Below are 22,172 nucleotides of genomic sequence, written 5' to 3' on the forward strand. Positions count from 1 at the left end.
GAGTTAGGCAGAAATTTAAAAAGGAGGTCCTCAAGGGTAGTAATATCTAGATTACTCCCAGTGCTACAAGCTAGTGAGGGCAGGAATAGGAGGATAGAGCAGATGAATGCATGGCTGAGGAGCTGGTGTACGGCAGAAGGATTCACATTTCTGGATTATTGGAATCTCCTTTGGGGTAGAAGTGACCTGTACAAGAAGCACGGATTGCACCCAAATTGGAAGGGGACTAATATACTGGCATGGAAATTTGCTAGAACTGCTTGAGAGGATTTACACTAGTAAGGTGGGAGGGTGGGACCCAGGGAGATGGTGAGGAAAGAGATCGATCTGAGATGGGTACAGTTGAGAACAGAAGTGAGTCAAACAGTCAGGGCAGGCAGGGACAAGGTAGGTCTAATAAATTAAACTGCATTTATTTCAATGCAAGGGGCCTAACAGGGAAGGCAGATTAACTCAGGGCATGGTTAGGAACATGGGACTAGGATATCATAGCAATAACGGAAACATGGCTCAGGGATGGGTAGGACTGGCAGCTTAATGTTCCAGGATACAAATGCTACAGGAAGGATAGAAAGGGAGGCAAAAGAGGAGGGGGAATGGCATTTTTGACAAGAGATAGCATTACAGCTGTGCTGAGGGAGGATATTCCCGGAAATACATCCAGCGAAGTTATTTGGGTGAAACTGAGAAATAAGAAAGGGATGATCACCTTATTGGGATTGTATTATAGACCCCCCCAATAGTCAGAGAGAAATTGAGAAACAAACTTGTAAGGAGATCTCAGCTATCTGTAAGAATAATAAGGTAGTTATGGTCAGGGATTTTAACTTTCCAAACATCAACTGGGACTGCCATAGTGTGAAAGGTTTCGATGGAGAGGAATTTCTTAAGTGTGTACAAGGCAATTTTCTGATTCAGTATGTGGATGTACCTACTAGAGAAGATGCAAAACTGGACCTACTCTTGGGAAATAAGGCAGGGCAGGTGACTGAGGTGTCAGTGGGGGAGCACTTTGGGGCCAGTGACCATAATTCTATTCATTTTAAAATAGTGATGGAAAAGGATAGACCAGATCTAAAAATTGAAGTTCTAAATTGGAGAAAGGCCAATTTTGACGGTATTAGGCAAGAACTTTCAAAAGATGATTGGAAGTAGATGTTCACAAGTAAAGGGACGGTTGGAAAATGGGAAGCCTTCAGAAATGAGATAACGAGAGACCAGAGAAAGTATATTCCTGTCAGGGTGAAAGGGAAGGCTGGTAGGTATAGGGAATGCTGGATGACTAAAGGAATTGAGGGTTTGGTTAGGAAAAAAAGGAAGTATATGTCAGGCATAGACAGGATGGATCGAGTGAATCCTTAGAAGAGTATAAAGAAAATAGGAGTATACTTAAGAGGGAATTCAGGAGGGAAAAACAGGGACATGAGATAGCTTTGACAAATAGAATTAAGGAGAATCCAAAGGGGTTTTACAAATATATTAAGGACAAAAGGGTAACTAGGGAGAGAATAGGGCCCCTCAAAGATCAGCAAGGTGGCCTTTGTGTGGAGCCACAGAAAATGGGGGAGATACTAAATGAATATTTTGCATCGGTGTTTACTGTGGAAAAGGATATGGAAGATATAGACTGTAGGGAAATAGATGGTGACATCTTGCAAAATGTCCAGATTACAGAGGAGGAAGTGCTGGATGTCTTGAAACGGTTAAAAGTGGATAAATCCCCAGGACCTGATCAGGTGTACCCGAGAAATCTGTGGGATGCTAGAGAAGTGATTGCTGGGCCTCTTGATGAGATATTTGTATCATTGATAGTCACAGGTGAGGTGTCGGAAGACTGGAGGTTTGCAAACATGGTGCCACTGTTCAAGAAGGGCGGTAAAGACAAGCCAGGGAACTATAGACCGGTGAGCCTGACCTGGGTGGTGGGCAAGTTGTTGGAGGGAATCCTGAGGTATTTGGAAAGGCAAGGACTGATTCGGGATAGTAAACATGGCTTTGTGCGTGGGAAATCATGTCTCACAAACTTGATTGAGTTTTCTGAAGAAGTAACAAAGAGGATTGAGGGCAGAGCAGTAGATGTGATCAATATGGACTTCAGTAAGGCGTTCAACAAGGTTCCCCATGGGAGACTGATTAGCAAGGTTAGATCTCATGGAATACAGGGAGAACGAGCCATTCGGATACAGAACTGGCTCAAAGGTAGAAGACAGAGGGTGGTGGTGGAGGGTTATTTTTCAGACTGGAGGCCTGTGACCAGTGGAGAGCCGCAAGAATCGGTGCTGGGCCCTCTACTTTTTGTCATTTACATAAATGATTTGGATGTGAGCATAAGAGGTACAGTTAGTAAGTTTGCAGATGACACCAAAATTGGAGGTGTAGTAGACAGCGAAGACGGTTACCTCAGATTACAACAGGATCTGGACCAGATGGGCCAATGGCCTGAGAAGTGGCAGATGGAGTTTAATTCAGATAAATGCGAGGTGCTGCATTTTGGGAAAGCAAATCTTAGCAGGACTTATACACTTAATGGTAAGGTCCTAGGGAGTGTTGCTGAACAAAGAGACCTTGGAGTGCAGGTTCATAGCTCCTTGAAAGTGGAGTCACAGGGAGATAGGATAGTGAAGAAGGCGTTTTGGTATGCTTTCCTTTATTGGTCAGAGTATTGAGTACAGGAGTTGGGAGGTCATGTTGCGGCTGTACAAGACATTGGTTAGGCCACTGTTGGAATACTGCAAGCAATTCTGGTCTCCTTCATATCGGAAAGATGTTGTGAAACTTGAAAGGGTTCAGAAAAAATTTACAAGGATGTTGCCAGGGTTGGAGGATTTGAGCTACAGGGAGAGGCTGATCAGGCTGGGGCTGTTTTCCCTGGAGTGTCGGAGGCTGAGGGGGTGACCTTATAGAAGCTTACAAAATTATGAGGGGCATGGATAGGATAAATAGACAAAAAGTCTTTTCCCTGGGATTGGGGAGTCCAGAACTAGAGGGCATAGGTTTAGGGTGAGAGGGGAAAGAGATAAAAGAGACCTAAGGGGCAACTTTTTCACACAGAGGGTGGTACGTGTGTGGAATGAGCTGCCAGAGGATGTGGTGGAGGCTGGTACAATTGCAACATTTAAGAGGCATTTGGATGGGTATATGAATAGGAAGGGTTTGGAGGGATATGGGCCGGGTGCTGGCAGGTGGGACTAGATTGGGTTTGGATATCTGGTCGGCATGGACTGGTTGGACCGAAGATCTGTTTCCATGCTATACATCTCTATGACTTCCTTTCTTAAATACAGGACCTAAAGATTAGATTACATTACAGTATGGAAACAGGCTCTTAGGCCCAACAAGTCCACACCGACCCGCCGAAGCACTACCCACCCATACCCCTACATTTATCCCTTACCTAACACTACGGGCAATTTAGCATGGCCAATTCACCTGACCTGCACATCTTTGGATTGTGGGAGGAAACCGGAGCACCCAGAGGAAACCCACACAGACACAGGGAGAATGTGCAAACTCCACACAGTCAGTCGCCTGAGGTGGGAATTGAATCCGGGTCTCTGACACTATGAGGCAGCAGTGCTAACCACTGTGCAACCCACTAAAACTGCAAATATTACTGCAGGTACAATTGTAATAAGCCTTCCTTATTTTTAACAATTGGAGAAATTTCTGGGGAAACTCAGCAGGTCTGGCAGTGTCCGTGGAAAGAAAGTAGAGTTAACATTTTGGGTCCAGTGACCCTTCTTCAGAACATTTTTGACCAGACAGTGGACCTGAAAGGTTAAGTTTGCTTTCTCTCCATAGATGTTGCTAGATCTGCTAAGCTTTCATAGCAATTTCAGTTTTTGTTTCTGATTTCTAGCATCCGTAGTTTTGTTGGGGACATTTCCCCCTAATTTTAAACTCTAACTGCCTAGCAATAAAGGCCAAAATTCTAAGTGTCATCTTAATTACTTGACAGACTTGCATGTTAACTTTTTGTGTTTCATTCACAAGAACTGCGTTTTTGTGGAATCGCTCTCCATTTAACTAGTAACCTGCCTTGATTTTTCCCATCAAAGTGCATGACCTCACTTTCCTACATTAATTGCCATTTGTCAAGTTTTTTGCCTACTCATTCAACTTATCCATTTGGCCTTGTTGTCCTAAAAAAATTCTAATCCTCTAACCATCACTAGTTTTTGCTGCTTTTAGGTCTTTGATTTTGATTGGACTTGTTAACCACAGGTGGATAATCTTTCTCATACAGTCCTTCTTTTTGACCAGAACAAATTTTCACTGGACATTACAAGATGTCTGCCACTCCTCAGCCACTTTCCCTTTAATCTGTAATCTAGCCCTGTTTAGACAACCTTCTCTTCATATCACTGTAATTGTCATTACCCAATTGCTCTCCCTCAAACTGAATTTGGAATTCTACCAGATTGTGATCACTATCCCTGGAATATCTTGCACTAAGAGATATATTATTAGGCCTACCTCTTTACACATTATGAGATCTAAAATAACCTGTTGCTGTGCAGGTTACACAATCGACTGTTCTAAGAAGCTATCTATGAAGCACTCTCCAGTTCTGTGCTTCTTGTTACCCTTGCCCATCTTATTTGTCCAGCCAATATGCAGATTAAAATAACTCATGACAATTGTACTGCCCTTCTTACACCGCTCTATTATTTCCCAATACTCTGTCCTATTGTGAGGCAACTCTCCAGAGACCTACAGATGAATTCCACACATTTTTCTTTTTCTTGCTATTCCTTATTTCTACTCAACTGACTCTATGTCTCATCTACTGCATCCATATCATTGCTCACCATTGCACTTTATTCACTAAGCAACACCGCCTCCTTTTCCCTTCTATCTATTCTTCCAGAATATCAAATGTCCTTGAATACTGAGTTCCCAGTCTTGCTTGCCCTGCAACCTTATCGCCGTAATAGCAATCAAGTCATTTCCATTTATTTCTATTTGTGTTGTTAACTCATCCTTTTCTTACCATTATCTCAATGTGTGTAGCATTTGGAAAGTGCCTTAGGCTTTGACATTTTAACCATTTTTACCTGCCCTGGTTCTAATTTCTGCTTCATTCTCCTTCTTACCTATTCTAGCCCTTTTGTCACATTTTCATTTGCCTCTTAACTGCCTACACCTCTGCTTTCTCATTTCTTACTGATTTTTTTAAACTTCCTTTCAAATTAATCCTTCCCTCCAGTACTTTCTATTTTACCAAGATGAGGACGGAGTGAAGTTATGGATCACTCGGCTATGTAAGGAATGCGGCTTTTTAGCATGGGATATGTTCAGATCCATTTAACTGATGAGATCAAGAGGTGCATGTGAAGAAATAACACCCATGTTGCAAGTACACTAGGAGGTCACAGGTCTATTGGTCAACCTTTGTGTCTCAACAAGCCATTGAAGAATCATGTCTGTGATGAATAGAATTAGTGAATGGCTGATGGAGAAAAAAAAACCCTTACAAGGAGTATGTTTTGCATAGTTTTTAATGATCAAATCATGGGATGATATAAGTGCATAAAGTTTCATCAGATTATTCAAAAAATGTGGTGTATTCAATTCAATGAGTGGAAGATGATTTGTTGTGGAGGGATGATGCTGAAAGAAGCATGCCAAATCTGATCCAGGGTGGGATCCTTATGATGATTCTGAAAACAAGAATCTAAGAAGGAATTTCATGAACTCTTCATTTGATGCAGAAGAAAGCAAATTAAGGTTTAAAGCAATTTGATTGTTATTAAACATACAATATTAATATCATTAATTCATTCACTAAATTGTGCCAATTAGGTGAATTCAAATTATCAGTGTTGTTTTTCACATTTCAAATTAGCAACCAGCCACACCAGTGGTTCACAATTTACACTTGTGTTGTTAAAGGTCAACCTCCATTTTTGTAAGTTTCGGAACTCGACTTGTACATTGCAATATATGGTGAAATGTCAAGGAATAAGACACTAGCCAGGAATTTAATTAAAGCATCAAGACAAGTGGTGGGATCTACAATGAACTTTCCCTCTAAAATGAGCCAGTGCCCCTGCCACTGCTTTGGAACAGTCTGGGCAGAGCCACACAGGTTGCACAAGACGAAGAAATTCAAGAAAACACTGAATTACATATAGTATAGAATAGTAGATACTTAGGAGTACATTACAAGTTACAATCTAATCAAGAGGTTTGGGGAAGAGGACTGCAGTTTTTGTATGTAGAACAAGGAATACCATGAGCTGCAGGCAAAGTATAATCTAGAGGTTGGAGTGTTTTATATTTAGAACAACAGGTACCTAGAGGTGAATTACATGTTAATACAATAGCATTGAAAGATTACTGGAACAATGCTGAAATGTATAAATGTCACTTTGATTTCCAACTCAGTATATCAGAGCTACCATAACAGACAACAGGGAAGCAGAGGTGAGTTACATATGAACATAGTAACATGAAAAGATTATGGGAACAGTGCTGAAGTATAGAAAGGTCACTTTGGCTTCTGACTCAGCAGATCAGCATTACCCTTGGCAGACTTGGAAATTTAATCCCAAAATTGGATGGGTCTACAATGCCTCCATAACAGTGAAAGGACAACAAAATTTGAATCAAGAGGACCTTGAAAATGTTTCTCAGTTACCTCTCGCTCCTGGGCAGCACAGTGACTCAGTGGCTAGTACTGCTGCCACACAGTGCCAGGGAACCAGGTTCAACTCCACCCTTGGGTGACTGTCTATGTGGAGTTTGCATAATCTCCCTGTGTTTGTGGAGCTTCCTCCAGGTGCTCCAGTTTTCTCCCAAAGATGTGTAGGTTAGCTGGATTGGCCATGCTAGTTAGACCATAGAGTCTGGGATGTGCTGGCTAGGTGTAATGGCCATGGGAAATGCTGGGTTACAAGAACAGGTTTGGAGAGGGGGATGGGAGTGTGGTGCTGGAAAAGCACAGCAGGTCAGGCAGCATCCGAGGAGCAGGAGACTTGATGTTTCGGGCAAAAGCCCTTCATCAGGAATGAGGCTGAGAGCCGAGGGGGTGGTGAGATAAATGGGAGGGGGTGGGCTGTGGGGAAGATAGCTGAAAGTGCAATAGGTAGATGGAGGTGGGGGCACTGGTGATAGGTCAGAGGGGAGGATGGACCGGATAGGTAGGACAGATCATGAGGTCAGTGCTGCGTTGGAAGGTTAGACCTGGGATAAGATGGGGGGGTGGAGAAATGAGGAAACTGGTGAAATCAAAATTGATGCCATTAGGTTGGAGGGTCCCAAGGCAGAAGATGAGGCATTCTTCCTCCAGGCATCAGATGGTTAGGGAGTGGTGATGGAAGAGGCCCAGGACCTGCATGTCTTTCCAGAGTGGGAGGAGGAGTTGAAATGAGGCAGTGGGGTTGGTTGCTGCAGGTGTCCCGGAGATGTTCCCTGAAGTGCTCTTGAAGTAGGAGTCCTGCCTCCCCAATATAGAGGAGACTGCATCGGTAGCAACGGATACAGCAAATGACACATGTGGAAGTGCTGGTGAACCTTTGGCGGGTATGGAAGGCTCCTCTGGTGCCTTGGACGGAGGTGTGAGCACAGGTTTTGCAATTCCTGCAGTGGCAGGGGAAGGCGTCCAGAGGAGAGGGTGGGTTGATGGGGTGCATGCACCTGAAGAGTGAGATGTGGATAGAACAGTCTTTACAGAAAGCGGATCAGGATGGGGAGAGGTGGGGGGAGAAAGAATATATCTCTGGTGGTGGGGTCTGTTTATAGGTGGCGGAAATGGCGGAGGATGATGTGATGTATACAGAGGTTGGTGGGGTGGAAAGTGAGGCGGAGGGATGGGTTCTGTCTTTGTTGCAGTTAGAGAGATGAGACCCAAGGGCGGAGATAGATGAGATGTGCTGGAGGGCATCATCAACTACGTGGGAGGGGACTTCAATGTTACTACTGAGCCACAACTGACAACTACACAGTTATTTCAACCAATCCCCTTACTCCATGCAATAGCCCACACACAGCTCATTCAGACTGGCAGACTCCTTCAGGAATGATGAAGAGCTTATGTCCAAAACATTGACTCTCCTGCTCCTCAGATGCTGGTTGACCTGCTGTGCTATTCCAGAGCCACACTTTTCAACTCTGGCTCTCCAGAATCTGCAGTCCTCAATTTCTCCATGTTACCTACATGTTGTGGTTGATGGGCAGTGACTTTTCACAAGAGGAATGTGAAACAGAACAAAGTAACCCACGACGAAATATTCATTATATGTTGTTCAACCAACACTCTTTACATAATATGGTAGCCTAAAATGTGTGCCACATTGCTAAAAAAAGTAGAATTTTTCTCTCCTGAAATAATGCCTGTTAGCTTCTTATGTGTTAATATGGTGGAGACTGTGAATAGAATTTTTAAAAGTTCTGTAATGATTTAATGTTTAAATCTAACAGGAATTGTACCCGTGAAGAACAGCACATTTACTTGCTTTGTGTGAGAAGTGTTTTATACTGAAATTAATGCACAATGATAAAATAATGTTAATAAAATATTCAAACTCCTTGTGTATAAAAATGCACTTGCACATAGCCAGACTAAGATCTCCACAAAAAAAAATCAATGGTTATTGTCAAATACAGTGAGGTACTGTGTCTGGGAGAAGCTACTCTATCATAACCAGATGGTCCAGTGCTTGTCTTGTGACTTCACTCATGACTTCCTAAACAGCCAATTTACATAACCACACACAGTTACTGGCTCAGTTCCTTTATCAGAAAGTTTTAAAATGTTTCTACTGTGTCTCAGGTCTTCCTGCCACTGCCCCCGTCCACCTAAACCTCACCAAATCTAATACAGCACATGATCTCTTACGTATTTTAAAGTAAAATTGCAACCCCTCAGGCCAACAGTCACGTCACACATTGTAGACAGCTTTGAGAGATTCAAAAAACAAGCCAAACGGCCCGTTATGTACCCGCAACCCCCCGTACGACATACATCAAGAAGACTGCATAGAACTGTTAGATTAGTTTAAGGACGACTTGTGATGATTTACCCAACTATTAAAGTAATGCAAACATAGTCAGCTTCTTCCCAAATAATATTGCGTACTGCTGGGCACCTAATATGAAACCTTTTTGAAAAGTAAGAAGTTGAGTTTGCTGTATGTCCCTATTTGTTTGATGCCCAATTCACACCTGGATGCTATCGATCTAACATTTCTTTTGCCCAGTGGTTAGGAAGATGGTGGGTTGAAGTCCTAGTCCAGAGACTGGGGCCCATAATGCAGACTGACACTTTGGGGCAGTACTAAGGGAATACTGCACTATTGGAAGTACTCTTAGTCAGATGGAAGATGGCACAATTTGAAGAACCGAGACACCTCCTCAGTGCCCTGACCAACATTTACCATTCGGTTATCACGGAGACAGATTGTGACATGCGGTTGTTTGTGGAGGAATTTGTGCACAAATTGATTGCCATTGTGTACATTTCAACGTTGCCTGCCTGGGTATGCCAATGCCAGTCTTCCCTTTAACACTCTTGCAACCCAGGAAGCTCCAGTAGCAGGATACACCCGAGGGAGGTGGCCACTGGGTCACAGACACTCATCCGCTCCTCATTTTCCTAATTTATTAGCTCAAATCGTCCATCTACAGTAAAATTGACTGAGATTACCCAAGGCCTTATGCCTGAAACATCGATTCCCCTTCTCCTTTGATGCTGCCTGACCTGCTGCGCTTTTCCAGCAACACATTTTTAAGCTCAGATTACCCAACACCCCAGCCGTCTGTACACATCAGAGGGGCAGGACTATCTCCTCCTCAGCCCCTCGCCGGTACGACACCCCGGGGTTTGGGAGGCCCTCACCCCCCTCCCGGGACGAGAGGCACCCTCCTCTCTTAATCCCGGGACAGGGGGCATTCATTACTCACTCTTCCGCCACCCCCGAGACCGAGGACAAGAAGCCTCCTTCCTCCGTACCCAACCCCCACAGGCTCCGGGTCGCGGCCCGCACTCACTCAGCCAAGACTCCAGAGTCTCTGCCTCCTCCGCCGCCATCGCTCTGACTCCTCCCGCGTGTGGCCTCGCGAGAACAAACAGCGCGCTCCTTTAAAGAGACAAGCCTGACATCCGGGGCCTGGGGGGAACGGGGGGGGGGGAGGGAGGGAACGGGGGGGGGGGGAGGGAGGGAACGGGGGGGGGGGGGGGAGGGAGGGAACGGGGGGGGGAGGGAACGGGGGGGGGAGGGAACGGGGGGGGGGGGGGGGGGGGAGGGAGAACGGGGGGGGGGGGGGGGGGAGGGAGAACGGGGGGGGGGGGGGGGGGAGGGAGAACGGGGGGGGGGGGGAGGGAAAACGGGGGGGGGGGGGGGGGGGGGGAGGAAAACGGGGGGGGGGGGGAGGGAAAACGGGGGGGGGGGGGGGGGAGGGAAAACGGGGGGGGGGGGGGGGAAACGGGGGGGGGGGGGGGGAAACGGGGGGGGGGGGGGGGGAGGGAAAACGGGGGGGGGGGGGGAGGGAAAACGGGGGGGGGGGGGAGGGAAAACGGGGGGGGGGGGGGAGGGAAAACGGGGGGGGGGGGGGGGAGGGAAAACGGGGGGGGGGGGGGGAGGAAAACGGGGGGGGGGGGGGGAGGGAAACGGGGGGGGGGGGGGGAGGGAAAACGGGGGGGGGGGGGGGAGGGAAAACGGGGGGGGGGGGGAGGGAAAACGGGGGGGGGGGGGGGGAGGGAAAACGGGGGGGGGGGGGGGGGGGAGGGAAAACGGGGGGGGGGGGGGGGAGGGAAAACGGGGGGGGGGGGGGGGAGGGAAAACGGGGGGGGGGGGGGGGGGAGGGAAAACGGGGGGGGGGGGGGGGGGAGGGAAAACGGGGGGGGGGGGGGGAGGGAAAACGGGGGGGGGGGGGGGGAGGGAAAACGGGGGGGGGGGGGGGGAGGGAAAACGGGGGGGGGGAGAAAACGGGGGGGGGGGGGGAGGGAAAACGGGGGGGGGGGAGGGAAAACGGGGGGGGGGGGGGGGGGGGAACGGGGAACGGGGGGGGGGGGAACGGGGAACGGGGGGGGGGGGGAACGGGGAACGGGGGGGGGGGGGGAAGGGGGAAGGGGGAACGGGGAACGGGGGGGGGGGGGGGAAGGGGGAACGGGGAACGGGGGGGGGGGGAAGGGGGAACGGGGACGGGGGGAACGGGGAACGGGGGGGGGGGGGGGAAGGGGGAACGGGGAACGGGGGGAAGGGGGAACGGGGGAAGGGGGAACGGGGGGAAGGGGGAACGGGGAACGGGGGGGCGGGGAACGGGGAACGGGGGGGCGGGGAACGGGGGAACGGGGGGGCGGGGAACGGGGGGGGGGGGAACGGGGAACGGGGGGGGGGGGAACGGGGGGGGGGAACGGGGGGGAGGGGGGAACGGGGGGAGGGGGGAACGGGGGGAACGGGGAACGGGGGAGGGGGGAACGGGGGGAGGGGGGAACGGGGGGAACGGGGAACGGGGGGGGGGGGGAACGGGGAACGGGGGGGGGGGGGAACGGGGAACGGGGGGGGGGGGGAACGGGGAACGGGGGGGGGGGGGGAACGGGGGGGGGGGAACGGGGGGGGGGGGAACGGGGGGGGGGGGGGAACGGGGGGAGGGGGAACGGGGGAACGGGGAACGGGGGGGGGGGGGGAACGGGGAACGGGGGGGGGGGGGAACGGGGAACGGGGGGGGGGGGGGAACGGGGAACGGGGGGGGGGGGGAACGGGGGGGGGGGGGGGGAACGGGGGGGGGGGGGAACGGGGGGGGGGGAACGGGGGGGGGGGGAACGGGGGGGGGGGAACGGGGGGGGGGGGAACGGGGGGGGGGGGAACGGGGAACGGGGAACGGGGGGAACGGGGGGGGGGGGAACGGGGAACGGGGAACGGGGGGAACGGGGGGAACGGGGGGGGGGGGAACGGGGGGGGGGGGGGAACGGGGGGGGGGGGGAACGGGGGAACGGGGGGGGGGGGGGAACGGGGGGAACGGGGGGGGGGGGGGGAACGGGGGGGGGGGGGAACGGGGGGAACGGGGGGGGGGGGGGGAACGGGGGGGGGGGGAACGGGGGGGGGGGGAACGGAACGGGGGGAACGGGGGGGGGAACGGGGGGGGGGGAACGGGGGGGGGGGGAACGGGGGGGGAACGGGAACGGACGGACGGACGGACGGGGGGGGGGGGGGGGGGAACGGACGGACGGGGGGGGGGGGGGGAACGGACGGACGGACGGGGGGGGGGACGGACGGACGGGGGGGGGGGGGGACGGACGGACGGACGGGGGGGGGGGGGGACGGACGGACGGACGGGGGGGGGGGAACGGACGGACGGACGGGGGGGGGGGAACGGACGGACGGACGGGGGGGGGGGAACGGACGGACGGACGGACGGGGGGGGGGGGGGGGGGGACGGACGGGGGGGGGGGGGGGGAACGGACGGACGGGGGGGGGGGGGAACGGACGGACGGGGGGGGGGGGGGAACGGACGGACGGACGGGGGGGGGACGGACGGACGGGGGACGGACGGGACGGACGGGGGGGGACAGACGGGGGGGACAGGACGGGGGGGGGACGGGACGGACGGGGGGGGGACGGGACGGACGGGGGGGGGACGGGGGACGGGGGGGGGGACGGGGGACGGGGGACGGGGGGGGGGACGGGGGACGGGGGGGGGGGGACGGGGGGGGGGACGGGGGAGGGACGGGGGACGGGGGGGGGGACGGGGGACGGGGGGGGGGGACGGGGGGGGGACGGGGGAGGGACGGGGGGACGGGGGAGGGACGGGGGACGGGGAGGGACGGGGGGGGGACGGGGGGGGGGACGGGGGACGGGGGGGGGGACGGGGGACGGGGGGGGGGGACGGGGGACGGGGGGGGGGGACGGGGGACGGGGGGGGGGGACGGGGGACGGGGGGACGGGGGGGGGGACGGGGGACGGGGGGGACGGGGGGGGGACGGGACGGTGGACGGGACGGTGGACGGGGGGGGGGGGGAGACGGGGGACGGGGGGGGGGGAGGGGAAGGGGGCAGACGAGGGGGGGGGGGACGGGGGGGGGGGGAGACGGGGGACGGGGGGGGGGAGGGGAAGGGGGCAGACGAGGGGGGGGGGAGGGGAAGGGGGCAGACGAGGGGGGGGGGAGGGGAAGGGGGCAGACGAGGGGGGGGGGGAGGGGAAGGGGGCAGACGAGGGGGGGGGGGAGGGGAAGGGAGGGGGGGGGAGGGGAAGGGAGGGGGGGGAGGGGAGGGGGGGGGAGGGAGGGGAGGGGAGGGGAAGGGAGGGGGGGGGAAGGGAGGGGGGGGAGGGGAGGGGGGGGAGGGGAGGGGGGGGGAGGGGGGGGAGGGGGGGAGGGGGGGGAGGGGAGGGGGGGGGAGGGGAGGGGGGGGAGGGGGGGGAGGGGGGGAGGGGAGGGGGGGGGAGATGGAGGGGGGGGAGGGGAGGGGGGGGGGAGGGGAGGGGAGGGGAAGGGGGGGGGGGGAGGGGAGGGGAGGGGGGGGAGGGGAAGGGGGGGAGGGGAAGGGGGCAGACGAGGGGAGGGGAAGGGAGGGGGGGAGGGGAAGGGGGGGGGGAGGGGAAGGGGGCAGACGAGGGGGGGGGAGGGGAAGGGGGGGGGAGGGGAAGGGGGCAGACGAGGGGGGGGGGGGGGGGAGGGGAAGGGGGGGGGAGGGGGAAGGGGGGGGGAGGGAAGGGGGCAGACGAGGGGGGGGGGGGGGAGGGGAAGGGGGCAGACGAGGGGGGGGGAGGGGAGGGGGAGGGGAGGGGAAGGGGGCAGACGAGGGGAAGGGGGCAGGGGAGGGGGGGGAGGGGAAGGGGGCAGACGAGGGGGGGGGGAGGGGAAGGGGGCAGACGAGGGGGGGGGGAGGGGAAGGGGGCAGACGAGGGGGGGGGGAGGGGAAGGGGCAGACGAGGGGGGGGGAGGGGAAGGGGGCAGACGAGGGGGGGGGGGAGGGAAGGGGCAGACGAGGGGGGGGGAGGGAAGGGGGCAGACGAGGGGGGGGAGGGGAAGGGGGCAGACGAGGGGGGGGGGAGGGGAAGGGGCAGACGAGGGGGGGGGAGGGGGGGGGGAGGGGAAGGGGGCAGACGAGGGGGGGGAGGGGAAGGGGGCAGACGAGGGGGGGGGAGGGGGAAGGGGGCAGACGAGGGGGGGGGGGAGGGGAAGGGGGCAGACGAGGGGGGGGGGAGGGGGAGGGGGCAGACGAGGGGGGGGGGGAGGGGGAGGGGGCAGACGAGGGGGGGCGGGAGGGGGAGGGGGCAGACGAGGGGGGGGGAGGGGAAGGGGGCAGACGAGGGGGGGGAGGGGAAGGGGGCAGACGAGGGGGGGGGGAGGGGGCAGACAGGGGGGGGGGGGAGAGGGGGCAGACGGGAGGGGGAGAGGGGGCAGACGGGGGGGGGGGAGGGGGCAGACGGGGGGGAGGGGGCAGACGGGGGGGGAGGAGGGGGCAGACGGAGGAGGGGGCAGACGGAGGGGGGGGAGGGGCAGACGGAGGGGGGGGGAGGGGGCAGACGGGGGGGGGAGGAGGGGGGGGGAGGGGGCAGAGGGGGGGGCAGACAGGGGGGGAAGGGCAGACAGGGGGGGGGGGAAGTGGGGGGGGGGAAGTGGGGGGGGGGCAGAACCCAATGAGAATATGGGGGAGATCTGGGGCAATGTTAGAGGCTGGGGAAGATCTGGGGCAATATTGGGGGAGTGGGGAGATATGGGGCAATATTGGGGGAGTGGGGAGATATGGGGCAATATTGGGGGAGTGGGGAGATATGGGGCAATATTGGGGGAGTGGGGGAGATCTGGGGCAATATTGGGGGGTGGGGGAGATCTGGGGCAATATTGGGGGAGTGGGGAGATCTGGGGCAATATTGGGGGAGTGGGGAGATATGGGGCAATATTAGGGGAGTGGGGAGATATGGGGCAATATTGGGGAGATCTGGGGTAATATTGGGGATGTGGGTGAGATCTCGGGCAATATTGGGGAGATCTGGGGTAATATTGGGGATGTGGGTGAGATCTCGGGCAATATTGGGGGAGAGGTGGGGCAATATTGGGGGTGGGGGAGATATGGGGCAATATTAGGGGAGTGGGGAGATATTGGGGAAGGATCTGGGAGATCTGGGGTAATATTGGGGATGTGCGCGAGATCTGGGGCAATATTGGGGGTGGGGGGATATGGGGGGTGGGGGAGATCTGGGGAAATATGGAGTGGGGGCAATATGGGATGGGGGTGATTTGGGTCAACTTTGGGGGGAGATTTGGATCAAATTTGGGGTATTTAGTTTAAAATTGGGGGAAATTTGGGTCAATATTGGGGGTTGGGAGAAATTTTGGTCAATATTCGGGGGAGAGAGAGAATTGGATCAATATTGGAGGGGTGGGGGAGATTTGGGTCAATATTGGGGGGTGGAGCTATTAATGTGATGAGGTACAGAGGACATGGGAATTGGAAATATTGGGTGAATGGAAAATGTAGGATACGAGTATTCAGGGATAAAAGATCAACATGGATATTTACTTGGGGAATATTAAATTATTATTCGGGTGGTGGGGGTTTGGAACATTGGGTAAATTGGGAAACCAGGATATGACAGGACATGAGGATATGGGCAACCAAGCTATAAGGAGTTCGGAAAAACTGTAACATGTGGACTGCAATGGAACAGGATAGCGCGAAGGGATTAACAGACTATCAAAAGAAACAAGTTAGCTCAGTAAGAGTCAGGTAGAAACAGAAACTAAGGCTAAGGCCGACTAATAATGAGGAAGGCAAACTAACTGATCAGAGAAAATGGAACCAACAGCAACTGAAACTTTAAGTAGACTCTCACTTAAATGCTTTATATTTCTAGCATCTTTCATTTTAATTTCATTTTTCCAATATTTGCAATTTCAACAAAGTATGTTTCTTTTGTGTTCCTTCCGAATAACAAAGCAACAGTAAATTATAGCAATACTAAGTTTATACATACTTTAAATAGACCTTGTTTAGGGAAATATAAATATTTGTTTTTTTCCCTGTTACAGGTTGGCATCCTGTACCTAGAGTCAATCACAGTGTGGAATTTGAGTTGCATACAGAATAACCAATGGGCTGTTGGCAAATCATTTTAGAATATAACAATCTGATTGCCCACAAATTACCAGATTTACTGAACTAAATTTCACAATGTTTCCTGATAGAAGTTGAACTCATGGATTGCAAGTCCAACACTGAAGTTTAACAAACGACAGTACATATCGGATGCAAAAATAAATATAAATTTGATTACAAATCACAATTTAGTGTGGAGAGGAACTGCCCAACAGGAATCATTTAAAATTAAATTGAAGTTATGGTGTGTCTATTAAGAGTGCTTACTTGAAGTCTCTATTCCAATTCACATTATTTTGTGGACTAACACTTCCATACCCACGTGTCTTCTAAAAGGAAGGTTTCCATTTACATAGTACTTTTCATTATCACCAAATGTCTTCAAGTGCTTTCCAGCCAATGGAATACTTTTGAATTGTAATCTCTGTTATAATGTAAAAAATGTGGTGCCCAATTTGCACACAAGGAGGTCCCCAAATACATTAATGTAACAATGATCAAACAGATGCGTCCTCTCTCAGGTAATTCCAGAACCAGAGGGAACCGTTTAAAAAAAAAGGAATGGCCCTTTTAGACAGAGATGAGGAGAAAATGATTCTCTCAGAGATCGAATGACTATGGTACACTCTATCTCAAGACGGGTGAAGCAGGGTCATTGAAAATTTCTGAAGGTGGAGGAAGGTACATTCTTGTTAGGCAAGGGAATCAAATTTGGGATAGATGGGAATGTGGAAATCAAATCACAAACAGAACAGCCATGACCTATTTCTGTTCCTAATTTGTATGTTTTATGTATCTTCAAAGGGTGGATATTGGCCCGAACATTGAGAATAGCTCCCCTTTTCTTTGAACATGTTCCAAAGTCTCTATGTCCATGAGAGGAAAAACAGGTCATGATCAACATTTCACCCAAAAGATGGCATCTCCAACTCCAATAGCATTAAATACTAGCCTTGATTTTTGTATTCAAGTCCTAGCATGAAGTTTAATCTCAAAATCTGTGATTCAGAGGAAGGAGTGCGACCAAATTAGTCACTATCCAGAAACTCCTACCTCAAAATAAACAGGAACAATTCACTGGCCTCTTCAATATTACATTCTAAACCTGCAATTTCTACCATCATATGAGAACACCACCACCTGAAAGATCCCCTCCAGTCTACATGTCATCTGGATTTTAAACTATACTGCCATTCTTTCACTGTCACTGAGTAAAAATCTTATAACTGTTCGTAAAAGCACCACAGGTGTGCCTGCAACACATGAATGCAGTTGCTCATGAAGGTGCCTCACCAACACTTTTTCAATAGCAATTAGGATAGACAACAAATTATGGTTTTGAGAATGATGCTGACATCTCATGAATAAATAAAAAAGTGTAATTAATAAGTTCAAAGGGGAATTCAGGAGACATTTCTTCACCATATGTGATTAGAATGTGGAACTTGCTATCTCAGGGAGTAGTTGAGGCAAATAGGAACAATGGAACAGGAGTAGGCCATTCAGCCCATTCTCCTCCACTGTTTTAATACTGATGACTGATTGAGCACTTAAATGCCTTTTACCCAAACTATCTCCAAAACTCTTTTTCTAAATCAATTTCTACTTTAAATATTTTCAACGACTGAACTTCCACAGCCATATCTGGTAGAGAATTCCAAAGATTCACTATCCTGAATAAAAACAAAATTCTCATCTCATTTCCTTATTTTGATATTGTGCCCACTGGCTCCAGACTCCCTAACTAGGGGAAACCTCTTACATGCATTATCCTGTTTATCCCTTTAATATTTCATAGGTTTCAATGAGATCACTGCTTATTCTTTGAAACACCAGAGAATATAGGCCCAGAATGTTCAATATCTCTTCATAGGTCAGTCCCAACATCTCCGGACAGGTCTGGTGAACTTTTGTTGCACTCCTTCTCTGGCAGTATCTTTCCTGGGACAAGATTATTCCAGATTCAGTCTAACCAAGATTCTATCCAATTGAAGCAATATTTTACTATTAGCTTTTCAAATAACTTTATATAGATATACTTAATATGTATATGTATGTTTAAGGGAAATCTATTAAGTACAAGAGGGAGAAGACAATAGAGGGTTATACTGATAGGGTTATATGAAGTAGGATGGGAAGTTCAAGTTGCATATAAATACTGATACAGACCAGTTGAGCCAAACGGTCTGTTTCTGTGCTGTACATTTTATGATATTAACTGGTCTTAACAAGCATGTTGTGAAGAAGATGCAAAGCAGTTTCAAGAAGATTTAAAAACACTTAGTGACTGGTCAAAAAATGGCACATGAAATACAATGTGGAATATTCAGTATATCTACTTTGATAGGAAGAACAGATGTGCACAGTATATCTCAAAAACGAATAAGTAGAGAGTGTAGATGTACAAAGGGACCTGGGAGTCCTTGTCAATAAGCCTCTGTAAACTAACATGTAGATGCAGCAGGTATTAAGAAGGTTAATAGTATATTAGCTTTTATTACAAAAGGACTCAAGTTTAGGAGTAGTGAAATTTTGCTTCAATTCTATTAAACATTGGTTAGATTATATCTGGAGTACTGTACTGTATGCAATTTTGGTCACCTGTAAGAAAGATCTTACTGCCGTAAAGGGAGTACATCACAGGTTCACCAGATTTGTTCTTGGAATAGCAAGACTGTTTTATGAATAAAGGTTGGAGAAACAGCTTGTATTCTGTAGAGTTTTAATAAATGAGTGGTGATCTCATTGAAAGCACAGAATGCTCAAAGGGATAGATGAAGTTGATGCAGGTAAGACACTCCCCATAGTTTCGGAGTCTGTAACCAGTTACAGTTTCAAAATAAGGGGGCAACATAAGGGGAAAACGTCTTAGAGCAAAGATTAGAAAGTTTACTGAGAGTTGTGAATCTTTGAAATTCCCTACCACAGAGGGCTGTGGAAGTTCAGTCATAGAATATGTTTAAAGTAGCGATTGACATATTTCTCAATGCAAATTATATTAAAGGCAATAGTCTGGGGGAAAATAGCTTTGAAATGGATGATCAGATGTGATCGCACTGCATGGAGAAGGAAGCCTGACAGACTTTTCCTGCCTGGATTATATGGCAGCAGAGGAACAGTTCCATACAAGTCTGGGAGGTGCATCATATGATGTCCAAACTGCAGGTCCTAAGTAGATGGTCAATGGATGACAGCCTGTTGCAGACGTTTACACACCTCTTTAGGTCCCAAAGCCAGCATCATCTCAGCCACACTCGGTCCTTGCTGCAAGGAGATTAAAACAAAATCAGTTCCTCAAAAAAAAAATCATAGGAACCAAACACTAAAACTTGCAATATTATTCAAGATACCCCTAGTTCTCAATGCCATAGCCTTCTTCCCCTGTAAGCTTCCAGATTGTAAATCCTTTTCTCTTTCCCCTTTCCCCACAAAACATCAGGATTAGATATTGTGCAACCTAGGAGCACTGGAGGCCATTTGACCTCTGCCAGTTCTTTGATAGAACCATCCAATTAGCCCACCCTTATCACAAAGCCTTACAAATTACAGGTCATAAGAACTAGCTGACTAAGCAAAAAATATTCACATGTCTGCACACACCCCTCAGTTTTTTGCTGATTATTTAAATGTTTCCCCTAGTTTCTGATCCTCCAACCTCAGGAAACAATTTCCTCCTATCTACTTCATCAGTCATTTTACATTTTGATCACCTGTATCAACTGTTGGCCTTCTTTACTCTAAGGAGAACAATCCTGGCATCTCCAATCGGTCCATATAAATGAAGTCATTCACCCTGGTAAATGTCTTCATCTCCCTACCTGCTTTCCACTAAGAGCCAGTCGAAGAACCTTCATCATGACATTGTACTTGGTACTTGTGAACTGGGTCTGTAGTGCTCTCAGTTCATTGTTCAGCTCTGCTGGGCTCACACTTCTATTGGACCAGGTCTGGAAGAATCTGGAATTCAGTGGATGAGTTCCAATTAGCTTGGTGTACACCTGAATTTCTAAAACTGACTTGCAGCATGTCAGAACTAGAGGGAGATGTGGGGTGGAGCTTGAGGGGATGATTGGAGGTTGGTGTGCAATTATTGTAAGAGAGCGAACCAATGTAGACAACAAAAATTCTGCTGGCTGGTGGGGCTGTTGGGGGGGGGGGAGCGGTGAGGAGGAGGAGGACATAAAGACAAATCCAAAAGGTATCATTTAATGAAAATGTGCTTGCTATTCTGGACAATCCTTCGCATTTTTATATCCTGATTCAGTATTTACCAACAGGAAATGCTAATTGTCTCCCTAATGTTGTCTCCAGGCACGGTCAGTGTTGCAATGTACCCCATGCAATTTCCTGTTCCTGAGCAGTGATTCCAGAGCAGGAAATGAGTGCAAGTTGCAGCATACAAACATTTTTATTTCAATGATTGGCAGAACTCTCAGCCACCCACAATGGCAATTGGTTTCAAGGGAATATTTGGTAAATCAGGCTAAAGTTAAAACTGCCCCTACTCTCATTTCTACGCTTTCCTCAACAGCACAGGGAGATGGAATGGAAAGAGAATTGTACCTGCCAAATGAAATGGGTTTCTGTAATGAAGGGAACAGAAAAATGACAGGTGGTAAATATTATGTTCCATATCACTTCAGCCCATGTAACTTGTGCAAAACCAACAGGTCCTTACCGCATCACTACATGACAGATCTTTTCTCCTTCAGTTGACAGATTCAGCATTTGCTCATGGGACACAACAGGTCGAAACCAGAGGTATGAGTAGTTTGGTGACACCAATTCCTGCAAATGGGTGATGTGGCCCTGTCAGCAAGAAAATAAAACACAATTTAGAGACGGAATCCTGCAATTTGTGAACACGAGGATTTCGTTGCTGGAGCCCGAGCATGAACCCTAATGGGTAGGAAATTCAAACCATCACTGGACCCACAAAGGAAAATCATTTCTCCATGTATATTTTAGCAGGTCCAGGTAGGCACCTGGGCTGGTTCAGAGTTCAGAAAGGGGAAAAAGTGAAGATAAACTTCAGCATTGTTCTTACCTTCCTGTGTAGCAACACCCGCTCCACATAATCAGTGCATAACGACTCACTGTCCATCAGCTTATCACCAAACTCCTTCTCAACCATAGTTTGAAGCTCTGTCACTAACTGCTGCCGCGAGTTGGCACATTCAATACGTTGCAGCAAGTGCATCCTGATGGACAGAAAGCCAGCAGGTGGCTAAGTATTGGCAAGTAGAAACAGAAGTAGACTATGCTGCCCCCTTAAGCCTATCTGCCATTCAATGAGATCATAGCTGAAATTTATGCCTTTGCCCCATATCCCATAACACCTATAGTGAACAGGAATCTATCCCTCAGATTCAAAATCAACATAGCTGTTTATGGAAGAAACTTCTTCCAAAAGCATTGATTACCTGCTGGGAAACAGCCTCCCCTGCTATCTCACCTAACATTCCTCACCTTCTTCTACTGTGGAAACCTTTCCATTTTGTGGGAATTACTCAAGTAGGCCCCAAAACATTTTAAGTCTCATTAACCCAAGAATCGTGAAGTCATTTGTAGTCCCAATGGGTTGATTAGCTAATTTGGTGCAGACCAGGAACAAATCTGAGACTATCAGAGTCTGTATGACTCAGTAACAAGTTTGCACTTTTGCAGCATGATCAAAGGACATCTGAGAGCACTTCACAGGCAATATGGTGAGGCACTTCACAGGTGAGGGCCCATGGTGTTCGAGGTGAGCTGCTGGGATGGATTGAGGATTGGCTGTCTAACAGAAGGCAGAGAGTTGGGATAAAAGGTTCTTTTTCAGAATTGCAGCCGGTGACGAGCGGTGTCCCGCAGGGTTCGGTGCTGGGGCCACAGCTGTTCGCATTATATATTAATGATTTGGATGAGGGAACCGGGGGCATTCTAGCGAAGTTTGCCAATGATACGAAGTTAGGTGGACAGGCAGGTAGTACTGAGGAAGTGGGGAGGCTACAGAAGGATCTAGACAGGTTGGGAGAGTGGTCCAGGAAATGGCTGATGGAATTTAACGTGAGCAAGTGCGAGGTCTTGCACTTTGGCAAAAAGAATAAAAGCATGGACTACTTTCTAAATGGTGAGAAAATTAATA

The 22,172-nt window shown here is 50.6% G+C and overlaps 1 protein-coding gene across 3 annotated transcripts in view; it reads right to left on the reverse strand.

Annotated features, from left to right (window-relative positions):
- Positions 1-22,172, reverse strand: part of ears2 (glutamyl-tRNA synthetase 2, mitochondrial) — a 53,622-nt gene that overhangs the window by 25,919 nt on the left and 5,531 nt on the right. Inside the window, exons 6-9 of one of the 3 annotated variants that reach the window (XR_011954896.1) lie at positions 21,093-21,246; positions 20,724-20,854; positions 19,864-20,002; positions 19,262-19,309 (exon numbers count right to left, since the gene is read on the reverse strand). Coding sequence is in view for 2 of the 3 variants with exons in the window: in XM_072559099.1 (XP_072415200.1) it covers positions 19,226-19,309; positions 19,864-20,002; positions 20,724-20,854; positions 21,093-21,246 (508 nt within the window). In the remaining variant the exon portion in view is untranslated. Of the gene's footprint in view, positions 1-9,993; positions 10,111-18,000; positions 19,310-19,863; positions 20,003-20,723; positions 20,855-21,092; positions 21,247-22,172 lie in introns of those variants that run through there. The other 2 variants (XM_072559099.1, XM_072559098.1) reach the window with 2 other exon arrangements.

Source organism: Chiloscyllium punctatum, chromosome 40 (genome assembly GCF_047496795.1).
Source record: "Chiloscyllium punctatum isolate Juve2018m chromosome 40, sChiPun1.3, whole genome shotgun sequence".
In the NCBI taxonomy this organism is placed as follows: Eukaryota; Metazoa; Chordata; class Chondrichthyes; order Orectolobiformes; family Hemiscylliidae; genus Chiloscyllium; species Chiloscyllium punctatum.